Below are 18,256 nucleotides of genomic sequence, written 5' to 3'. Positions count from 1 at the left end.
AGCGCAAAACCTTTTGAAGCCACGGGCCAAAGCGTGGGGGCTCGCGGGTTCCCACTGTGAGGGCCCCCCCCCCCTCCCTTGGGTCTATTCTGTGCATGGATTGCTCCATGGGAGCGGACCTCATTGTCATTGGGTTGTGGAGCATTGCAGAGCTACTGGCTCATGGGCTGTGGTCGCAGTCGTGCTGACATTGACCTTTATACACACGCCTGCACACACACACACACGCCTACGCACACCAAGAACATGCGCGCACATGTGCTTGATATTTTACTCTCCCTAGTAAAACCACTTGCTATTTGTGTTCATTCTATTGCATAACAAAGTATAATAAAATGATTGGTGCCATTTTTGGATCCACTACCAGATGAAGGCATTCCGTGTGTTGGTCATGGGTTCTGGTTTTTTTTTATGATCATACTTCACCACACTGGTCAATGCGAGTTGGAGAAGTGGGAAGCTAGGGGTAGGGCTAGTTCATGTATGGATTGCGGCCGATATTAGCTATGGTCGGGAATTCAACTTAGTTCGCCAGGTTCCCCATTGCAGTGTGCTAACCATTGTCCTGCTGGGTGAAATCAGGTGTGTAATTTCATATACACCTGTGGATCTATGTTTCTGGGCAGAAATGCAGGATACATGCCTGTTTAGCCATCCGTTTTGACGGCTGAGCATTGAAATGGGCTGAGTAAACATTAGCATAATCTGGTGTGTAGTAAATACCAAAGCGACTTAGGTGTTGTAAGCCATGGAGCCAACATAAATTATGACAGTATTATAATTGGAAATAATTTCCTTCAGGTGCCATTGTGAACTGAGGTGCCAAAAGCAAAATGGGCAACACGATCATTAAAATAATGTGAAAGTTTTAACTTTTATTAGTCCATAAAAATGGAGCATTAGTGCAGTGTCATCACACGCAATGATAATAAGCATTAAATAGTTTCACTTTTTTTCCCTGCAGGTATTTAAAACAGATTTGTGGGTGTAGGTTTCCTGGATTTCTGAGGCACAGAGGGCGGTGTGTCGGAGTGATGCAGCGATGGTGAAATCAGACCATGGAATTACTTCTATTTGCCGGAATCTTTTTCGCCAGTGTGATGTCGAAACGTTTCAGGATTTCAATCTTTCCCGTTGCTCACGCTCGCTCCCGTGTGCACTCTGATTATTCTCCCGTCACTCTTATTCCCTCACGCGGTCCTTCATTCTTAGCGGCGGCGGTGCTGTTTTAATAGCCTAGGGCTTGGCACCGGGCTATTTGTCACAGCTTATGGGCATTCGAATTCATTTATTGCAAATAATGGGGAGCGCATTTTAAATGCGATCAGCAGCCATCCCCGGTGTATTATTAAGCATTTATTTGCTAAATTCTGTACACATTTTAACAGCAGATGTTTAAATGCTGTGACCTGAGCGCTAGTGACGAACAGCCAAATGGCATGAGAAAATATTGTATGTCAGTGACCATTGCCATTAGTCTCATATTTCTAGCTCGGTTGCTGGAGCGGCAGGATTTTCAATGATGATGCTGTGAGTATATATCTTAGCTCTGGTAAACTCAGCCCATACTCCCTGCAAGCTGCACTACTCGGTAAGAAGTCAACATTGGTTGCCTTTTCAGCATGCGAGCAGCTGCCATAGAAATGTGCAATGATCTCCACTGGCTATAGACCACCAATGTAGATAAACACCATTAAAAAACATTTAAGCTCAGCAACACATTCATTTTTATTTTAACAGCCAAAAGCCACAGTGTCTACTTGTTCAAATTTAGCGATGGATTGACGCATATGACCGTCGGTAGCCCCGAGCAAGTGATGGAAACTCTACATTCCAATGAAAAGTGACCACTCTTCCTACAGGATGAACACAGTGTATTTCCCACGAAATGGTACGAATGATTCTGAGCTTAGGAAGAGAATGGGCCTGGTTAAGCCCCGACCCATGTTCGAAATGGAACCAACACGAGTTGGGGCAGTGACGCGGCCCAGCGGTAGCATGTTTGCCACTTGTTGCAGAGGCTCGCCATTCAAATCCAGTAGTCACTCTTTTTTATTATTATTACTACTCCGGATGTAATAACCACGTATGTATGGTGAACTTCTTTCACACCGTACATAACGAACCGTGCCAATCGGAGGTGCACAGTTGGCTAATCGTGGTCAATCGTGCGAACCATGATGGACATTATAGATGCCCTGACGTCATTCGCAAGAGGAGGCCATTGTGTGCCGGTGTCGGTGCCCAAATTTGCCACATTCGAATGTTACACTGCAAATTACTCAGTTGGGGCCATACACAGCAAGCATTTCCCCCGACTGGCAGGCTAATGCCCACCCAGGGCATTCTTGCAAATTAGGCTATCCTGGCCTCTTGGGTTCTCACCTGGTTAAACAAACTTGAACGCTCACTCTTAGGGTGCGCGCGGTAGTTTGGCTTGTGTTGACATTGTGCGTGTGCCCCACAGCTCATGCTGCTGCGAGAGCAGGCGGCTCATGCCCAGCGCAGGGCCGGGGACGGCTCCGAGGACGCCACGGAGATGGAGACTCCGCCAACGCAGAACTCCGCAGAGCTGCGACCCCTCACCTCGCACGCAAAGGTGAGACGGCCTGGTCGAATGACAACCCTACATTCGGAAGCCACGCTGGAGCACAAATGCATTTTACAAGTATCGTTAAATTAATTGCTTCATGCATGGGCATGAAAATATGAAGAAGATGGCAGCCAGCTGCTGTCCCCTCTCCCCCCCCTCCTCCCCACATGCCCCCAACTTTTGAACAGATGGCACAAGCAATATGCTGCGTCCTTTCTGTTAATAGCCCCACGGCCCCTTGGCTACTTGACATGAGCCCCCATGGCTACTTGCCCCAACAGCTTTCAAATGTGTTCCCGCACACCTAACATGTCACAGTTTAAAGCGTGTTCCTCGAGTGGTTTAAAATAAGAGAAACTTAATTCTCGCCGATGACACTTTAATACGTCTCAACTGCAAAGTGTGTCAAACGCTTCTTTTAAGATGGGCTGGGGGAAGAGGGGGGTGGGAATCTGTTTTTTTTACTTCATAATGAAAAATCTGTAAGTTTTGTCGCTGTCTTTTCACTAATTTTTGAGGTCCATAAAGTGAGAAGAGAAACGCCACTGTTGGTCCGGTATCAGTGCTGATCTGTCCACTCGGGTGCACTTGAAAACTTGGCCATGGTCAATGTGATGAGTGGTTATCCTGCAAGACTGGAGGAGGCCTCATCCTGGGTATCGTTCCGTGACGTGCGGATTAATTGCATAATCCAGGAATCGCAGTCATTCCACTTCTGCCGTTACCGCATTGATTTGTTTTTCTTGAGCTTTTGATCCCAACTGCCGCTCATTGTAATAACCGCGTGCAATAGACCGCGCGCTTTTGGATGCGCTTCTGCAGCCGTCTGGAACGCTCTTCCTTCCGCTATTAGGAAGCCACTGGAGCTTGTGTACTTTTAAGTCTAGATTGAAAACTCGCTTCTTTAGAACTGCCTTTTTGTGTTTAGTTTGTTGTGGGCGAGTAAAGAGAGGGAGGGACCAGGACCAGTTGAGATATTTCTCGTCACTGATGGTAGTCATGGCTGGGAATTGAACTCGGGTTGTTAGATTAATTGCCTGCTGTGCCACCTCTGCTTGATGAGCTTATGATAACAGGGCAAATGAGGAGAGAACCTGGTTCAATCACGCATGGCTTTTTGGGATTAAAACCAAAGATCCCAGTCGTGCTGACTCAGATGTTCAACATCCTCTTGATCCCCGATACCTACACCATCGATTTTAAATGCAAATAGAAGCACAACATTGAAAGAAGCACAACACTTTAGCCCTTCATATGCATGAAGGCACTCCTATTTGTAAACATATCTAAAGATCAAATTTAAAGAGCAAAGTTGGTTTATTTTGTATCTTATGAACATGTACGTAGGGTGTATATCGAATGCTATGCAACGCTAATTTGCCGTGACCAAACTAAACCTCAAAATTACTCCAGTCAAGTGTGTCATTATGTATGTTGAATTTGTTTCGCACCGTACGTGGCCAACCATGCGAATCAGAGGTGTGGGGGAAGGGCAGCAAACTAAACGCAAAAATCAGTTCTGTAGGATTGAGTTGTCAATCTAGATTTAAAAGTGCATAACTCCAGTGGCTTCCTAACATCGGAAGGAAGAGCGTTCCAGACGGCCACAGAAGTGCGTCTGAAAGTGCGTGTTGTGCGGTGTTCAGTGGCTAGCTTTGTTCAATGGCTAGCCAAAAAGCCCTGTGAGGATGACCGGAGTTCGCGTGAGGGTTTATGCTCCTTGACGAGATCGGCAAGGTATTGTGGTTTATCTTTGGCAAGCACTTTGTTTAACGAGTGCGACCTTGTTCGGCAACTGGAACCCAATGCAGCTCGGCGACCACCGGACCGATACGGCGGGATCTTGCGGTACCCGTCACGACGCGCGGAGTGCTTTGTCGAGTCTTTTTTTTTTTACTCACACGTGCGCCTCTGTGGACTCCAGGCTCGGGTGACCAATGGCACCGGTCTGCGGGACATCGAGGGGCCCGGGCGGCTGCTGGAGCTGCAGGATTTGCTGGACAAGCGGAGCATGGAGGTGGCGCAGATGAAGGAGCGCCTGGGCACGCTGTCGGCGCGCGTCGGAGAGCTGGAGGACGACGTGGACACGGCGAGGAGGGACCTCATCAAGTCCGAGGAGATGAACACCAAGTACCAGCGCGACATCAGGGAGGTCAGCTGATGACAGCTCGTGCTCTAGAGCAGTGGCACAACATCAGGTCTAGAAGGGCACTCTAGAGCTTACTATATTGCAGGGACTTTCCACGGAAAGGCCCTGCAAAGTCGTTACTCTTTTGTAATATTGTCTTCAACGTGGGCAATACTGCCGCATCATTCAGCACTGGCGTCGGTGCCACGTTCGTTTGCATGGACATCACGACCGTGTAATCTTTAACGTGCACAGGTCACAAATGCGAACTGTTTAAATGTCTTTCTCAGGCTATAACCAGGGCTGTAGCAGCTAGTGCTTAACAGGGGTTCCACAGCTGGCAAGTTGAAGTCCAGCCTGGGGGGGTCACCATCGAACACTCAATGCTGCTCTGTGACCTGCGCAGGCAATGGCCCAGAAGGATGACATGGAGGAGCGAATCACCACGCTCGAGAAGCGTTACCTGGGGGCCCAGAGAGAGGCCACGTCGCTACATGACCTCAACGACAAGCTGGAGAATGAGCTGGCCAACACCGAGGACCTACTCAAGCAGGTGAGTCATTCAAGCCCCCCCCCCCCCCCTAGGCATTGGGCAGTGTCTGTACGTGACCGGTACGTCTGTGTTTGTTAGTTGTCCTTTTCCCCGCACCCCCCGATTACCACGGTTGGCTATGTACGGTGCGAAAGAAGTTCAACGTACATACATACGTCTCCAGATTCGCATTATAATCATTCACAATGGCTTGCAGTGTTGATGGGTTTTGTTTTTAATTCCTGAACCGCTTGTTGCCGGCGTTTCAGTTTACGTTGATTTTCAGCGACTAAAACTCTCTTGTTCATTCCCTTTCTCTGGGCACTTAAACACAGGAGGTAATTATAGAGCCGATTGTTTCACTTTATAACACATATCCCATTTTTTTCACATTCTAACAACGTATACACGTGTAGTGTTGCTAATTTTAATTGAACAACAATTCGGATGTACGGCGCAATGCACGGTGGTTTTCTCCGCAGCAGAGCCTCTGTCACATTGTGAACCTGGCAGCACGATGTCAATTTATGTCTCGGTTGACATCCATTAGTAAGTGAGCGATACCTGAACTGGTCCTGGGCGCCTCTTTCACCAATTATTATTATTGTCCTGTGGTTTAACCCCGATGGGGCAAAGTGCTGGGAATTCGTTTAAAGACACCAGAATATTACAAAGATAACCATAATAGCCTGAACAGACTGTAGGGGCAAGTGCTTTTAGTAAGCACCGATGAAGGCCGGCACGGGACACGAGGGGGTAGGTGGCCAAAACCACACCCGGCCGCCTTTGTCTCCCAAGTAGCGGTGTTTAGAACACCACACCAGGTACTTATTTGAGGCCAAGTCGACCTAGGGGAGGCCCACAACCGGCGCAGGTAATAGTCACTGGTGTTGGCCATGAGCGGGAATCTAACTCGGGTCACTGGGTTCGTAGCGCAGCACGCTAACTGCTACTCTACTGCTCCCCAGAATAGTATGGGCACACCTACACACTGCCTGGGTCGTAATGGACCCCAGAGCCAATGATGTTCTGCCGGCAAGAGTCCATTAAGTGGAATTGTTTGCTCCTGGCTGACAGTTCACATGTCATGGTGCACCACATACCTGCAGTGAATACTTAGTCGTAATGATCTGTCACAGCAGCCTTGCTCCAAGGCACTGGTGGATCAACGTCCACATGGCATACGGATGCCACCGCAGGAGACGTGGTGCCTTGCGTTTTATTATCCTTCCCTTGGCTCTATGCCTTCTTCTGTGTGTTGGTTTGTTTAGATGTTTGGAATCTGCTGTCTTTGTACGAGACAGAATTGCGGTATCTTCTCTGCTGTGTCGTCCGAGTCGTTGTGGGGGAAGTGCATATGCGTTAAAGATCTGCTGGAAGAGGAGCAGTTCTCAATTCCTGTTGACTCACTCCTTGGGCTCCCACTGTCCATATTTACATCGCAGCCTCCTGTCTATTTTATCGTGTCCATTGGGTGTCAATTGACATATGCGAATTTGATACGTCAATTGAATTAGAAAAATCAACTTTTTTTTCCTGCTGATGTCTTAGCCCTAATAATACGTGCCGTTCGGTTCACACAGGGCGTTGATGACCCTCTGGCGTCATTCGCAAGAGTAGGCTGCTGTCTGCAGGCATCATGGTCCAAAGTTGCCAAAATGTTAAAATGTGCCCGCAGATAACTCAATTGGTATTATATACATCGCAGTGAGGCTTCTCTTTTGTAAAACAAGCCTCATAAACAAATGTAATTATAATAAAAGAATGCACTCTTTTTTTTCGTTTCGAATGAATGAGACTTTATGCCAGATGTGGTCTAAATCTTAGACGGAATGTTCTATTTTTGAATCGGTTTATTCAAACAGGTTTAGTGTACCTGCTACATCTCTTTACTCTTCATTTGGCCCAGACACTGGAGTTAAATCAAGAAGAAAATCACAACGTTGTGGCGTTCAAATCGATTGTGACATTTCGTGACTTTTCTCAGCACGACGGAGTGGTTGGCGGTTCCTTTTGTGCGGTTTCTCCACTTTACAGGCCAGGTCCACAGCGCTAATGCGTGAGCTCATGGAGCGCGTCAATATAAAAAAGGGAGATGAGGCAGGACAGAGCATTTATACCCCCCACCCGCCCAACTCCGATCCCACCCTGCAGAGCAGGCAGAAAATGTTCCCTTTACCGCTGAATGAAGCCCTGCTGACAGGCATGTCCTGACATCGACCATGCTGCGTAGTGTATTATCCACGTGTTGCTCTAACGGCATATACAGTAATCCACTTACGTTTGTTGATAGAAAAATATTTACGTGTGTGTGTGCGTGCTTTCTGGCTTCTTCGGGTTCATCTTTTAACCAAATTACACGGTATATTTTGCCCCCATTGTTGCAGCGGCAGGCCCAATTTATAATAGATGTTGTTGGGTGTTTTTTTTTTTCACAAAGAGAATTGCGATTAATTTGAATTGGTGGTTTTTGCACGCTTGCACATTATGATGAATGGACTCTGAAGTTCAAAAAAAATAATTAACTGGCTTGTCGGAAGCATTTAATCTGCGGTTTTGTGATTTAATATTGTAGCTTCAGATTTAACTAAATAAATAATCAAGGGACAAAAAAGTGAATTTGATGGAAATATTATAAGCCCCATTAAAAGTGCAGCACGGACAAAAATGTGTTTTATTTATCCAGCCCGGCATTTATTTGCATTTTTGAGGACTGTTCAATTATGTCAGCCCCTACAAGATTGTATTCATGAATTACTCAATGGAAATTTGAATTTGGATGAAATATTTACATTGTTGCTTCTAGGCCAGGTCAAAATGTTTAATGTGGCATTCATGCGAATGTTTTTTTTTTCAGTTAATGCACCTCGAAATTAATACAATATTAATGTCAGAATTCAAAATAATACATATAACTCATACCATCACTGAGAATAAAGAAGAATGGAAGTCAAAATGCATAATCTTTTACAGTTTTTACTGAATTATGGTAAATAATTTGTTTTAGTTAATTAGTCACAGTGTTGAAGGGAAACGGTAAAATAATAAAATATAGATTTTATTGTTTCCCTTCAACGTGCCTTTACCGAATAAACCAAGAATATGAATCAATGCAGTCACGAAAGCTTTAAATCAAAATGTAGTCACAGTGTGTTTAATTTCCACAATTAAAATAATCAAGAACAATTCTTAAAGATGGCTTCTGCTCCAGAAATATTATTAACCTCTAATTGTTTACATGTGTTTGATAGCTAATTCGCCAAGGAGTTAATCAATATTTAAATGGTAGTAAGATCAAATGTAATTTATTTACTGATTATAAAGATGTTAAATTATAACTCTTACGCATTGTGTACATCGGCAATGTCGCTCAACTTTTCAGAATCAATTCAGAAATGACTGTGAAAATGTTTTCTTTGTCATATGTAGCCTTTGCGCAGTAATATCTTGTGATTTTTGAGAAAATGAAGAGTTTTATAGAGGATGATTGTGATTTAAAATATCCAGATATAGCAATAAAAAACGAAAGTATTTTTTTTTTAGATGCATAGCTATTGAGACATGGAAATGTATTCAATGCATTGCTGTGTATTATATATTTCATGTTTTTTTTTACATGACACATTTACAACCTTTATCAGCACGAGGCAGGCTAGCAGGATTAGCTGGTTATTAAAGTGCATTGTAAAAATGCGTTTCAGTTTTTGTTTCTCTTCGCGTGCGTCTTCATCACCTGCGCACGCCTGCAGCGAGAAGCAGGCTTTGCCTCCACGAGCTGCTAGGAAAAGTCGAGAGCAAACGGGTTCACGCTAAATCACTCTCGCGGGCTTATACCGAGCCACCGCGCTGATCGCAGAACCCAGCCCACGACCTGTTGATGTTGACTGTTAGGATGCTATCACGGCCTAAGACGGGTTCCCCTGTGGTCCCGCATAGCCTCTCCGTGTCGGACTGCACGTACAGGCGCCAGGTTCGAGTACGCACGACGCGCTCGCACAAGCGCGTACGGGCGCAAGGATGTGGCGATACCACGATGTGCATTGCACGATACAATCGGTCGTCTGCTTTGATTATGTCGTGATTATCGTTGCTCATTTAATAAATATTAATTTTAAAAAAATCTTAGCAAAATGTCTTCAGAATTATAAACTCGATTGTATCATCTAATTTTTAGCTATTATACATTAAATTAATGCTTTATAATATGTTTTACACAGTAGGTCATGGCATGGAGATCATATGAGATCATTATTTTCATAGTTCATTTTGTTATTTAAAGTATGATTCGTGTAACTGGTAGCATGTGCATTTATTAGCGCTCATATATTTAAATAATCAGAACCTCTTATGGCATGCTTAAGTTGGGTGAAATGAAGCAGAAGAACTTTTAAGTACACTTCATGGTTACAAGATAGTGCAGCAAAGTACAGCATCAATAAATTAATACATGTGAAATACAAATACCCAGTGATGGGAAACTTATACCGCATTAAACGTATCACGAAACAGCAGGGGGTTGTGTAGGTCTTGGAAAATATTCCGCGAGAAATGAATCTATGATGTCAACCTAAACATCATGAATGATATTGCGAAATCCCAAGCGTGTGTGCGCGTGCATCGGCTCTTTTCTCTTGCTCGGTCTCCGTCCCATTCCCCCCTTGCCTGCCGTGTACATCTGTGCTCTGAGACGCTCGTTACGTTGGGGCTGCATTATAAATGTGTGTGTGTGTACAGTGAGGGAAAAAAAAGCATTTGATCCCCTGCTGATTTTGTACGTTTGCCCACTGACAAAAGAAATGATCAGTCTATACTTTTAATGGTAGGTTTATTTTGAACAGTGAGAGACGGAATAATAACAAAAAAAATCCAGAAAAACGCATGTCAAAAATGTTATGAATTGATTTGCATTTTAATGAGGGAAATAAGTATTTGACCCCTCTGCAAAACATGACTTAGTACTTGGTGGCAAAACCCTTGTTGGCAATCACAGAGGTCAGACGTTTCTTGTAGTTGGCCACCAGGTTTGCACACATCTCAGGAGGGATTTTGTCCCACTCCTCTTTGCAGATCTTCTCCAAGTCATTAAGGTTTCGAGGCTGACGTTTGGCAACTCGAACCTTCAGCTCCCTCCACAGATTTTCTATGGGATTAAGGTCTGGAGACTGGCTAGGCCACTCCAGGACCTTAATGTGCTTCTTCTTGAGCCACTCTTTTGTTGCCTTGGCCGTGTGTTTTGGGTCATTGTCATGCTGGAATACCCATCCACGACCCATTTTCAATGCTCTGGCTGAGGGAAGGAGGTTCTCACCCATGATTTGACGGTACATGGCCCCGTCCATCGTCCCTTTGATGCGGTGAAGTTGTCCTGTCCCCTTAGCAGAAAAACACCCCCAAAGCATAATTTTTCCACCTCCATGTTTGACGGTGGGGATGTTGTTCTTGGGGTCATAGGCAGCATTCCTCCTCCTCCAAACACGGCGAGTTGAGTTGATGCCAAAGAGCTCCATTTTGGTCTCATCTGACCACAACACTTTCACCCAGTTGTCCTCTGAATCATTCAGATGTTCATTGGCAAACTTCAGACGGGCATGTATATGTGCTTTCTTGAGCAGGGGGACCTTGCAGGCGCTGCAGAATTTCAGTTCTTCACGGCATAGTGTGTTACCAATTGTTTTCTTGGTGACTATGGTCCCAGCTGCCTTGAGATCATTGATAAGATCCTCCCGTGTAGTTCTGGGCTGATTCCTCACCGTTCTCATGATCATTGCAACTCCACGAGGTGAGATCTTGCATGGAGCCCCAGGCCGAGGGAGATTGACAGTTCTTTTGTGTTTCTTCCATTTGCGAATAATCGCACCAAATGTTGTCACCTTCTCACCAAGCTGCTTGGCAATGGTCTTGTAGCCCATTCCAGCCTTGTGTAGGTATACAATCTTGTCCCTGACATCCTTGGTGAGCTCTTTGGTCTTTGCCATGGTGGAGAGTTTGGAATCTGATGATTGATTGCTTCTGTGGACAGGTGTCTTTTATACAGGTAACAAGCTGAGATTAGGAGCACTCCCTTTAAGAGTGTGCTCCTAATCTCAGCTCGTTACCTGTATAAAAGACACTTGGGAGCCAGAAATCTTTCTGATTGAGAGGGCGTAAAATACTTATTTCCCTCATTAAAATGCAAATCAATTTATAACATTTTTGACATGCGTTTTTTCTGGATTTTGTTGTTGTTATTCTGTCTCTCACTGTTCAAATAAACCAACCATTAAAATTATAGACTGAGAATTTCTTTGTCAGTGGGCAAACGTACAAAATCAGCAGGGGATCAAATACTTTTTTCCCTCACTGTATACGCCTCTGTGCGTTTCCCCCTTTGTGCGGGGAGCGGTAATGCAGCGGTTAGAGGTGCTGGGCTGCGAACCCAGCGACTCGAGTCCGATTCCTGCTCACGGCCAACACCAGTGACGATTATCTGAACCAGTCCTGGGCCCCTCCCCAAGGTCGACTCGGCCTCAAATGAATACGCGGTGCGGTGTGTAAGCATCGCCACCGTGGAGACAAAGGTGGCCAGGCGCGTGGTGTTGGCCACCCACCACCTTCGCGTGCCGGCCTTCATAGGCGCTCGCAAACAGCACCTGCTCCATAAGTGCGCTAAAGCAACACGGGGGGCGGGGGATCTTTGCCTCCCACCTGTATGCGCGTCGCAGAGCGAGGACAAGACGCGGCAGCTGCAGGAGAGGCTGGAGCTCGCCGAGCAGAAGCTCCAGCAGACGATGCGCAAGGCCGAGACCCTGCCCGAGGTGGAGGCCGAGCTCGCGCAGCGTGTGGCCGCGCTCACCAAGGTACGGACACTGCCTGGGGGGCGGGGGGCTCTCGCCGCCGTTTGTTCCGCAACCGTGCACGCCCCCAGTAAGATGCATGTCAACGCGAGCAAATGGAAACGTAATTTTTTTTTCCCGGCTGCCCTCTCCCCCACCCCCCCCCCCCCCCCCGTTTATTTTTGGTGCTGCGTAGGTGTCCGCGGTTGTGCCGCACAGCGGCTCCGGTGTGTTCTCGGGTTTGTGCCGTGCTTTGCGTGACACGATGTCCGACGTTTCGCTCCGCTGTCTTGGGAGCTTCATTGGCAGTGAATATACGGGGGGCTGTAAGAAAATCGTCGGACATGCTGGTGTGCAAAGTGTGGTACAAACCAAAAATGCATCCGAGAACATTTTAGCGTTGCTCGTGTTTTGATTTCTCACGCTGACAGGCTGTTTTTAAAGAGTGATCCTCCATAATGTGTGCACGATGTGTTGGTATGTTTCCAGTTCACGTGAATAATTTAGCTTAATCTTTGAATCCACACTTGTATGCTTTAAGAATTAATTATGTAGATACAGCAGCCAACAATATGGAATATCTGTGTTTGGCACGCACTGTTCATAAACATATAAAGCATGCAGTTGTGGAGTAAATGTTCTGTGGTAGACAGTTAATTTGATCAAATCGCTTGTGGTCACTCATGCCATGCGTAAAATAAGCATGCTCCATGTCACCGAGCTATAGAACAATTTTTTTTCATCCCAAGTTTGTTATCTTGTTTAATGCTTTATTTCCCCTTCCTCCATGCCATCACTTTAACGCAATGCCATTATTGCAGTTCGTCTCTCAGACAACCTCAAAATAATACTAACAGTGCCTCTGCTTCAGTTACCACGTATGTCTGTATATATCACTCATAAAGTAGTTAAAACATCCAAACCCGAATGAGGAACATATATTCATGTATTCTGACGAGTGGAAATTAAATTGTTTTTAAAGCCGTTCATTTGTTTGACTTTTTACACCATCGCAGGATGTTGCCGTGTGCTGTGCATGATGTTAAGTTGCACACTGAGGGTCACATGTCTCCATGTGCATTAACACCTGTGTCATGAATCAACTGCATGCAGCATGCACCGTGGGGGATTTAGGCTGGGACGTTTGATGTCTCGGACTTCTTGTTAATTCTCTTCCGCCTCCTGCACTTGTTTTCCCTTTTTCTGTGCTGTCTCTGTGCTTCTCATGACTTAGTAATAGTGCGTCGTACCTTTGAAATATGTTTTTGAAACCTTGTTCCCTTAGACGAGAACGTAATCCATTCTTTAGATGAGCTCTGCCAACGTAATTCACGGATGATTTCCAACGTACGCGTTTCTTCTTGTGATAACGCAAATATTATAATTACAGAACGTACCTTCTGCTCACTTTGGCCTTTAGAGATAAAGAGTGGATGAATCATTTACAGGAACAAAATATTTTGAAGAATTAAACTGTTTTAATAGTTGCGTGATATATATTTGAAGGTTGTAGAAAATAAGAAGTCTTTGGTCTTAAAGACTTTCAGTGAAATTAGCTGTTGCAAAATATCAAAACCTTCTAGATGTTGGGGAAATTTTGTTCAGGCAATCTTTAATAATATTAATAAAAAACAAACAAACTTTGTACGGTGTTTTACATTTATGCATTTGAAACATAACTAATTTATAGTATACATTTCAATGCTTGGAGAGATCTTTTATCTTACTCGATGAGACATTTTATTTGTCGTATTCTCCTAATTGGACTCTGCTTTGCATGCGAGTAATTTGTGCAGGTAAGTGGGACGAGGCTGTTCAGCAATTTTTCACGGGCTGATTGTGCCTCAATACGTAATGTAATATATTCCTGTTAAGTTGTAATGATGGCTTGAAGCATTATTCGCAATTAGTATGCAAGCTAAATATAGGACGTTTTACCACCAGTCGCTTTGTCAGTTTTGTGTTTCAACCTGGAGCTGTGATTATGGTTTCACCTCTTTGAGCTTGCCGTGTTAATTCTTCAGAAGAATATGTTGATTGAAGGATGGGCCTTTAAATGAATAGTGCTGATGTGTAATCAGGGGAACTCACAAGTCATGTTTTTTTGGTATTCATGAGTCCTATATGTCTCCAAATATTTAATGAATTAGCCTTTCTCTTAAAATGCACAGGTAACGTCCCCGGGGAGTTAAGTTACAATAACATAACATTTCTTGTAATGGCCGCAATTTATTTTAACAAATAGTACAAATTGCATATAAAACCCCCATATTAGACGTGGTGAAACATCTTGACCCGAACTCCGTGAATGATGCCGTTTGTAAAAACAGTTGCAATCGTGTCACAGTCTCTCATTAAAATAATAAAGATATATTTAAAAAAAAACCTGAAATATGGAACTCGAGATGTCAAAAACGAACGCTACTGTTTTGGAACATTTATCTGGTGGAAATCAGTGTCGAAGCATCGGCGTTAAAGAGGTGTGACTGGTATTCAAGTATTTCATTTTCATTTTGTTCCCTCTTGAATGTGTTTTCTTTCCTATTGTTTCCTCCCCTTTCCTTCTCCTCGCTCTCTCAGTACGATCCCTCTTCACCCGATGACTCCACTATTCTGGAAGTTAAACTGCAAGACATGAGCATCTTGCTTAGGAAGGTAGAGCGTGCCCAGCCTCCTCTCCGCTTCCATCTCCCTTCACTCCGTCGCCGCGCTCACCGCCACCGCCGCCTGGCTTCCAAGCAGGGCCAATAGAAATCTACGGAAGCACTCAAACGTCCTCTTTTGTGCACATATCCGTCGATTGCAAGGTTCTTGGAGACCGCCACGTAAACATAACGACTCGGTAGTCTAATCCATCTAATGCAGGCTTGTTAACAAATAAAAAAAAACTCTTTAAGAGATATATATGTAAAGGGGTTGTTTTTTTAACGACAATTTATATTGAATGAAGTTGGAGCAACTGTGCATTTCAATTGGCCTTGCATATTTATTGCAGATGTTAAAATGGGAATGTAGATTTACCACGGAAAGTATGTTAAGTCTTATTCATAGTAAAAATGGTTTTCCATTATTAAGATGTGCCAAAGCTTACGGTCTTTTGATCAAGTATTATTTTGAAAATTTTTAGACTTGCATTACTTTTCCTTTGGGGAACTTGACATTTCAGCTCTTGGGATGTACTTCATATTCAGCCATTAGAATTTTACAATATGCCTGGGCTGAAAATGGCGGACATTTATTTACATATTTCCAACGCGGTTCTGTTGTCGATACGCAGTCACTACGGAAAAAATGACGCTTTTAATCCTCGTGAAATCGCGACATATCAAAGTGGACGGCCGCCTTAACTTTCTGCACTTTTGATTCAAAGCGTGGTGTGCTGTATGTCACGCTCGAAAATGAGATCTACATTCACTGCTGATCCACTGTATAGTTAATCGTACACTTCAAGATAAGCGGAGAGAGATCATGGAGATGAGCAAATAAAAGTACCGTGATGAACGATGTGAAAGATATTAGTTTTCAGGAAATTATAGAGGCAGAGGGATGACGTAGGGACTGAGATGATAAAGTGAGCAGTGTTTATTGGGTTACCTTGGATGATGGAGGCACAAAGAGAACTTAGGGTTGTATTTGTTTGTCTCGGAGAAGAAGAAAATCAATTTGGATCAATTTTTAGAGGTCAATGTGACTTTAACATTTAGACGTTTTGACACACAACAACAAAAATATTGGCAAGATCTGGTTTGTTGTTTTGTCTTGTAATTTCAATTTTACAACGTTCACCGGATCAATTTTGTATGGATAGATCTCTTTGTTAGTGGTGGAGTGGTATTATTAATTCCTTGATTAACTTGGGCATATTGCGACGTAGTTTTGGATAAACGCATGGATATCCATCAGTATGCGTCTTTGCATGTGTGTGTGCTGAATACATTCAGCGCAATATTGACTTATCTTCATTCGTGCATTTAGAGGCTGCTTACATTTGCATGGAAATATGTGTGGCACTGGATTTAGTTGGTCCTTGCCAACCATTTGCGAATCCAGATTGAGTAGCTTCATAGTCAGTTCTGGAAACCTGCTGTGTGTAAAAGTTATTTTACATGATAGCATTCGCTGAACAATAGCCTGCTTTATTTAACGCAATAGTTGCAATTGTTTGACGGGTGTTTAGTGATTACAGCAAACCGTTGACAACAAATTAAAGCAAGCAATGGGGAACTTAAAATTAAAAGTTTTAATTATTGTCGCAGTCACTCAAATTATAATGTGCGTGCAATTGTACAATAAAATAGACATTCATTATCTGAGCGGGAAATATGATCCTTATTTGTTTGACCTATTATGTCAGACATTCTAAATCTGTGTTTCGCATATTTACCGACATGTTTATAAGTCGCATCCCTTTTTAACGTCCACGTGTAGTGTCCTCCAGAGCAGATTTCGATTCACTCATCTGCATTTGCGCATTAATCCCCAAGAGCCTGTGCCACTCCGGCATGACTCGCGCCCTTCCATGCATCGCGTGCACACAGCTTTGCCGAGCTCTCCGACCTCAACCGCGCGCTCCGAGTAACTAACAGGGGAGAGAGCATGGCACGGCGGGCCTTGACGCTGCCACTCTTGCCGCAGTCAAGGTTTTCTTGCGGCATTGCCATTCACCCATTGCAACCTTTTCATTCATTGCAGCAAGAGAGATGTCCCTTTAACGCTGCACTCCCTGACTTCTGATTTTTGCTTTTTATCACCACCATTCTCATTTTGGTTGACAGGCGGAGGAGCGGCACGGGGACATCGAGGAACGTCTACGGCAACTGGAGACCCAGTTGGAGGAGAAGAATCAGGAGGTGTTGAGAGTGAGTTTCCTGTCCCTCCCTCCGCCTGGGCATCCTCCAGAGATCAGAGAGGATCAACGCTCACGGTCACCTGACTTCAAGGGCAGCCACTATCTTTAGAACCGTTTGGCTGGTATTTATTTCACTGCCACGCGTACCCTTTTGTTAATCTTCATCATTAACCATGATCATAGGAATAGGTTTTACCCTTTTAACTGGCACAAAAACTGACACCTTTATTCAAGGCATCATGTTTGCAATAACCACAACACAAGCAGTCAAAATGCAAACAAAAAAGACAACTCTGATAATAATATGCACTGTCCTTGAATTTGATTGGTCCACACCCGAGACGGCTTTTCTTAGAGCCTAGTCTCCATTGGTGTTGGACCAGAAGACGCCAAAAGGCGTACAACTCAAAAACAGCACACTATCAGAGTATTGAGGGCTTGGGGTGAGCATTTACATAAAATAACCATGATCAATCCACCACTTGATGAAGGCCTCCCCAAGCCATCGCCGTAACGTAATGGTTCAGCACGAGCTGATGTCATCGCTCAAGTTCGTGAATAGATGTCCTCTTGGATGCATTCCATTTTGTTCATTTGGTTATTGTGTTCTTTTCAACTCCTCTGTAGGTATTCTATATTTGTTTGTTCCCCTTCTCGGATGCTATCTCATTATTTAGATAATATTCCTTCTGAATAATTGTCCTGTGAGTGTAAAGCCGCTGGAAATAATTGGTTGGTTGGCCAATACATTGAGCCCTCTTTGAGGAAAGGAAAGCGCAACCCAAAATTCCTACAGCTCTTTATTTGTAGATACTTACCCAGGATGTGCATCCGTAGCTTTCTGACAATGAGCTGTAAACTTCAACAGCGAGAAGAAAAAAATTACTTTGTAGGTTCATGTCTCTGCAGCGTAAGTCCCATGCTTTGTAATGCGATGTCATTGTTGTAAAGTCACTTCAGTTGGATCCTTATAATTGCTTCATTCGTTTTCCACGAATGAAGCTTCATGTTCATGATGAGCAGTCGAGAGAACACATAGACTGGGGTGGTACGCATCTGCAAAATAAGGGCTGGAGTATTCACAGTTTTTAGTGTTATTTCTATATATGTTTTATTCCGCCTTGCATTCAAGACTTTTAAGCAAGGGAGCTTTGTTAGACCACACGACAAGAAGGCATGATGGTCAGCGGTCGAGACTAATGTTGAAGTGGCAGCCAAAGGAGGAAACGTGCCTGAAAGAACGTCCACCACGCCAGATGGAGCGAAGGTACTAGAGGGATTGGTGCATTGTGGGACCATCCGTGAAAGATCCAGCAGATCGATGAATGCTGATGATGAGTGG

At 44.3% G+C, this 18,256-nt stretch overlaps 1 protein-coding gene across 13 annotated transcripts in view; it reads left to right on the top strand.

Moving 5' to 3' along the window:
• The window catches only part of PPFIA2 (PPFI scaffold protein A2), a 351,275-nt gene that overhangs the window by 239,548 nt on the left and 93,471 nt on the right, over positions 1-18,256 (top strand). For 9 of the 13 annotated variants that reach the window (XM_076065293.1, XM_076065299.1, XM_076065297.1 and 6 more), the window contains exons 5-10: positions 2,468-2,599; positions 4,518-4,745; positions 5,128-5,274; positions 11,955-12,089; positions 14,646-14,720; positions 16,841-16,924. In XM_076065293.1, coding sequence (XP_075921408.1) covers positions 2,468-2,599; positions 4,518-4,745; positions 5,128-5,274; positions 11,955-12,089; positions 14,646-14,720; positions 16,841-16,924 — 801 coding nt within the window. The remainder of the gene's footprint in view (positions 1-2,467; positions 2,600-4,517; positions 4,746-5,127; positions 5,275-11,954; positions 12,090-14,645; positions 14,721-16,840; positions 16,925-18,256) is intronic. The other 4 variants (XM_076065298.1, XM_076065302.1, XM_076065296.1 and 1 more) reach the window with 1 other exon arrangement.

Source organism: Petromyzon marinus, chromosome 7 (genome assembly GCF_048934315.1).
Source record: "Petromyzon marinus isolate PM22_M1 ecotype Great Lakes invasive population chromosome 7, UKy_Petmar_22M1.pri1.0, whole genome shotgun sequence".
NCBI lineage: Eukaryota > Metazoa > Chordata > Hyperoartia > Petromyzontiformes > Petromyzontidae > Petromyzon > Petromyzon marinus.
Note: the sequence above shows the minus strand (reverse complement) of the source record. Positions and strands in the feature narration are given on the sequence as shown.